At 41.0% G+C, this 4,454-nt stretch overlaps 2 protein-coding genes across 2 annotated transcripts in view; both read left to right on the forward strand.

Annotated features, from left to right (window-relative positions):
- snrpf (small nuclear ribonucleoprotein polypeptide F) overlaps positions 1–1,708 on the forward strand; it is a 2,424-nt gene extending 716 nt beyond the window's left edge. The window contains exons 2-4 of the mRNA XM_084049779.1: positions 89–214; positions 765–829; positions 1,441–1,708. Of these exons, the coding sequence (XP_083905905.1) occupies positions 89–214; positions 765–829; positions 1,441–1,507 (258 nt within the window). The 3' untranslated portion in view covers positions 1,508–1,708. The remainder of the gene's footprint in view (positions 1–88; positions 215–764; positions 830–1,440) is intronic.
- A 934-nt stretch (positions 1,709–2,642) lies between these two features.
- The window catches only part of amdhd1 (amidohydrolase domain containing 1), a gene marked incomplete at both ends in the record, with an annotated part of 3,917 nt that continues 2,105 nt past the window's right edge, over positions 2,643–4,454 (forward strand). Inside the window, 5 exons of the mRNA XM_084049523.1 lie at positions 2,643–2,779; positions 2,924–3,030; positions 3,168–3,232; positions 3,566–3,843; positions 4,390–4,453. Of these exons, the coding sequence (XP_083905649.1) occupies positions 2,643–2,779; positions 2,924–3,030; positions 3,168–3,232; positions 3,566–3,843; positions 4,390–4,453 (651 nt within the window). The remainder of the gene's footprint in view (positions 2,780–2,923; positions 3,031–3,167; positions 3,233–3,565; positions 3,844–4,389; position 4,454) is intronic.

Raw genomic sequence — 4,454 nt, forward strand, 5'->3', positions numbered from 1 at the left:
TTGTAGATTGGACATCTTTTTGCCTAAATCAGCCTCAACACGTTACCAGATCATGTGATTATGTGTTTCATCTTGTGTTTCTCCATAGAGTTTACCTTTGAACCCGAAGCCCTTCCTGAACGGCCTGACAGGGAAACCAGTCATGGTGAAGCTGAAGTGGGGGATGGAATACAAAGGCTACCTGGTGTCTGTGGATGGATACATGAACATGCAGGTCTGTACTTAACAGTGGTGGAAGAAGTACTTGCATGGTTTACTAAACCCATTAAGACCTGAGGCCGAATAAAAAAATGTTTTCTAAATCCTAACGCTTCAAAAAATAGATATATATTCAAAGATTTGCGCACATTTTCACGATTTTACAAAAATAGCAGATCTACAAGCTCGTAGCGCGGCACTCGGTGCCACGCTACGAGCTTGTATATCTGCTATTTTTGAATAGCCTAAAGAAATCTAAAAGTGACACGGATGCGTTCCCGGTCTTAATGGGTTAAGTGAAAGAATCAGTACTGCATTGTAGAAATACTCTGTTGCAAGTAAAAGTCCGGAATACCTAATTTACTTGAGTAAAAGTATCGGTTACTTTACACCACTGGTACTGTACATGTTAAACACGATAAAATAGGCTTCAATTTAAGTTGGAAGAACAGCTGTTGCTGAGTGTAAACCTCTATTGCCACTGTTAAATCTCTGTTGCCATGTGAATAAACCATCACGGATCAAGATGCTGTTTGACATTTATGTTATGCTCGTCTCCTTAACAGTTGGCGAACACAGAAGAGTATGTGGATGGTGCATTAGCAGGTCATCTTGGAGAAGTGCTGATCAGGTAATATAAATTCTGATAATGTGTACACTGTACTTTTTTAAAAATGTAGAAACACTGGGTTCCTTCAGACAGTAGACCAGATGAAACATCTTTTAAAAAGAAACGTAGCAAAGAAAACAATTATTTCAAAGTTAAAGCTCTATATTATGATAGTAATCATTGCTATAGTGTGTTTGTTCAGTAACGGGGGGGGGGGGGGGGGGGGTCTCTCCAGCTCTTTAATAAATGTAAAAGTATACATTTTCAGGTGGGTCACCATTGCCAATTTCATCCAATCTGGAGAGAGAACCCACTTATCACCTTCAATTGTATAGTGTTCCAATTTTGTCTGCAAATGTTCATCTGCAATGTTAATCCTGTATGTTCTCTCCCTGGATGAAAATGTTGTTTAAATAGTTGGAGAGACTGAAGAAACACTGTATATAGCAATGGTTACTATGGGAATATAGAGCTATTTTACACGTACGACACAATAAGATAAAAATCATTTACACAACGATTAATTATTAGCCCTATAATCTTACTTTAATGGAAGCAAGGGGATTTGATGAATGATAGAGCTGTTCTGTTAGATATTGTTTTGTGTGCTGAGACATTCTTCATCTCCACAGGTGCAATAATGTCTTGTACATCAGAGGTGTAGAAGAAGAGGAGGAAGATGGAGAAATGAGAGAGTGATGAAAAGGTGCCAGGAGAGAATGCTCCAAATGATTCCCTGTATGAGTGCGTTTGTGTCGTTTTAGTTGTATTACTTTGTACTTTTGTGTGTTCACCATGTCGAATGCCGCTTGGGGTTAATTAAGTTTCTAAAAATATTTTTTAGTTTTTTTTACTGTATGAAAGTCCAGTTATACAGACAATAAAGAATATTGTACCCTTTCTTAAAATTGTCGTCTTGGGTTTTATTAGTATGATGTCTTAGCCATTTGAACCCTAGCGTCCCTATTCTGGGCATGTAATGCGAAAATAGATGGTGCAGAGGGAGTTTAAATTGTTAACAGACCACTAAAGACCGAAATACACAAATGTTAACAACAGTCCATAAGAAGGTAAAAGATGCATGTACTAGAAAAAGTGCTCCTCGGACCACAGGTCTCCGCCACGTCAGGTAGGTTAGTGTGGTCCAAGAATGTTCGGATTTCGCCAATCAGGCTGGAATGGGAAACATTGGACGGATCTGTCTTGATCACTTGACTAAAGAGATACTATGTACAGATTTGCATGATGTTTGTAGGAGTAATATAAAAAAAAGTTTTGCAAAAATCGGCCTCCTGGTGGCACTATAATAGGTCAATGTTGAAAGTTCATGATTTGATTTGAGGCATTTTGTTCAAAACGGAGCACTCCTACAAACTTTGGAAGCCATTTGTTCAGGATGGAATATGAAAAATCTGAAAGACCTGTTTTGTTTAATGACTACTAGAGATACTGTGTACCGATTTGCATGATGTTTGGACAAAACCTGTAGGAGTACTGTCAAAATGGTAATAACAGGCCCATGTGAAAAGTTGGGGCAGAGGTTCTGAAATGGCATCCAGGGAGAGTGTGTGTGCACAGTTTCGCTGCGATCAAGCCAACAGTGCCAGAGATTAGCTGTCCACAGGCGGACACACAGGCCTGGCGGAGACAATCAACTCATCCATGTCAAAGTAGTTATTTCTGTGTATGCAAATGATGGGAGTAGACCATACCCGCTTTTTTACACTTTGAACTTTGTTCTCCTGGTCAAATATTTGCTTTTCTCCAAACCGCGGCAGTGAGTGAACATTTCTAGCGGAGACACATCTTTTGGTCTGTTATTCAGAATAACAAAATGTCCAGCAATTACAGACTTTTGGTGAAGAATGCGAAACAGGTGGTCTTGATTTGCAACCAAGGAGAAAAGTACCTGACAAAGGATGGAATGCAGAACCTTTATGTAATTGAAAATAGCAGCATAGTTATTGGGAGGTAAGATACTTTGGTTTATTTTTATAGTCACTACATTTTGGCAGATTCTATGTGTTGTGATAAGCCTATTGAAATCCTCACAATGATTGGTGCTCAGACTTCTAGTATCTAACGTATCTAGTAATGCGTTATCTATTTCTCCAGAGACGGGCTGATTAAAGCGGTGGGGCCTGCAAATACCATTAAGTCCCAATATTTAGAAGAATCTTTTGAAAAAGTGATTGATGCAACAGGGATGTGTGTCATACCGGGTGAGTATCCTTCCATAGCAGCAGAGCAGAACTGGGCTATTTCCAGGGTCCATAGATGTGTGATCTGTGAATTACATTGCATAACATTAAAATCAGTGGTGGTCATGACAATTACTAGAGAAATGTTCTTGTTTCAGGTTTGGTTGACGCTCACACCCATCCAGTTTGGGCTGGTGACAGGGTGCATGAATTTGCCATGAAGGTATATCATTGTGATCTCAATCAGGGTTGCCAGAGCTGCTTATTATAATTTCCCTGCAAGATTTTATTTGAAAATAGCCCATCTACAAGCTCATGCGACGCGTTGTGAGCTTGTAGATCTGCTATTTTCAAATAGCTGATGTATATGTTAAAGTGCTCATGTGGCCCATAGTCGTTTCTTTTGGGCTGGTTTTCCTAGACCTGGTTGCTTGTTTCTCTCACAGAATCTGGCAACACGGATCTCAATGCTTCCAGTTAACCTGAGTTGCATACACTGCTGGTTAGTACATTAATCTCAGTTGGAGAGGTAATGCAATAAGTATTGTCCATGCAGCTCGCTGGCGCCACCTACATGGATGTGCATCGTGCTGGTGGAGGGATCCACTTTACTGTGGATCACACACGGGCAGCTCCGGCCTCTGTCTTGCTGGCCTCACTGACCAGCCGGCTGGGTCGGATGCAGAGAGCTGGCACCACCCTGGTGGAATGTAAGAGTGGCTACGGTCTGGAGCTGCAGACGGAGCTCAAGATGCTGGAGGTTATAGAGACAGCCAGGCGCACCCTGCCCATCAACATCTCTTCAACCTACTGTGGAGCCCATGCTGTGCCCAAGTACTGAACACTTAACTATCTTGGTGACACAGTCACTTAACTATCCTCTCCCTGATCTTTTTAATGAAAATCCTTGAAGCTATATAACTGAGCGGTGGGACTTAAGTCCGGAGATTCTTGTTGTCTTCTTACGACCATGTCGCTTGCCTAAGATAATATATTTTTGACTTTTCAGTTGAAATCAATCAGTCCTTCAGGTGTCCAGAGTCCATCCACTATCACTGTGGTTCTCAACCTCTGGGCCAGGGCCCTATGGTGGGTCGTGAGGATCAAGTGTAGCCCCCCAAATAATTGCCAAAACACACGATTTTAATGATATTACATTAATATAAACAAATATATGTAAAAAAAAAAATAGTTTTTCATTGTGATACAGATTTTAAATGATACGTTAGTTTTGCATTGATCCAAGCCGGAAACACAATCGATCGATAGATCATTATAATAATCATGCTCTGATAATGCACACGCAAGCTTTTGAGATTTTGGAGTGGGCCCTGATCCAGAAAAAAGGTTGAGGACCACTGCACTCACTCTCTTTCGCAGGGGTAAGACGGTTGCAGAGGCCACGGAAGACATACTGCAGGTTCAGTTGCCACAGATGAAGGAAC

The sequence above is a fragment of the Gymnoscopelus microlampas genome (genome assembly GCF_963454915.1).
Source record: "Gymnoscopelus microlampas genome assembly, chromosome: 23".
NCBI classification, from domain to species: domain Eukaryota; kingdom Metazoa; phylum Chordata; class Actinopteri; order Myctophiformes; family Myctophidae; genus Gymnoscopelus; species Gymnoscopelus microlampas.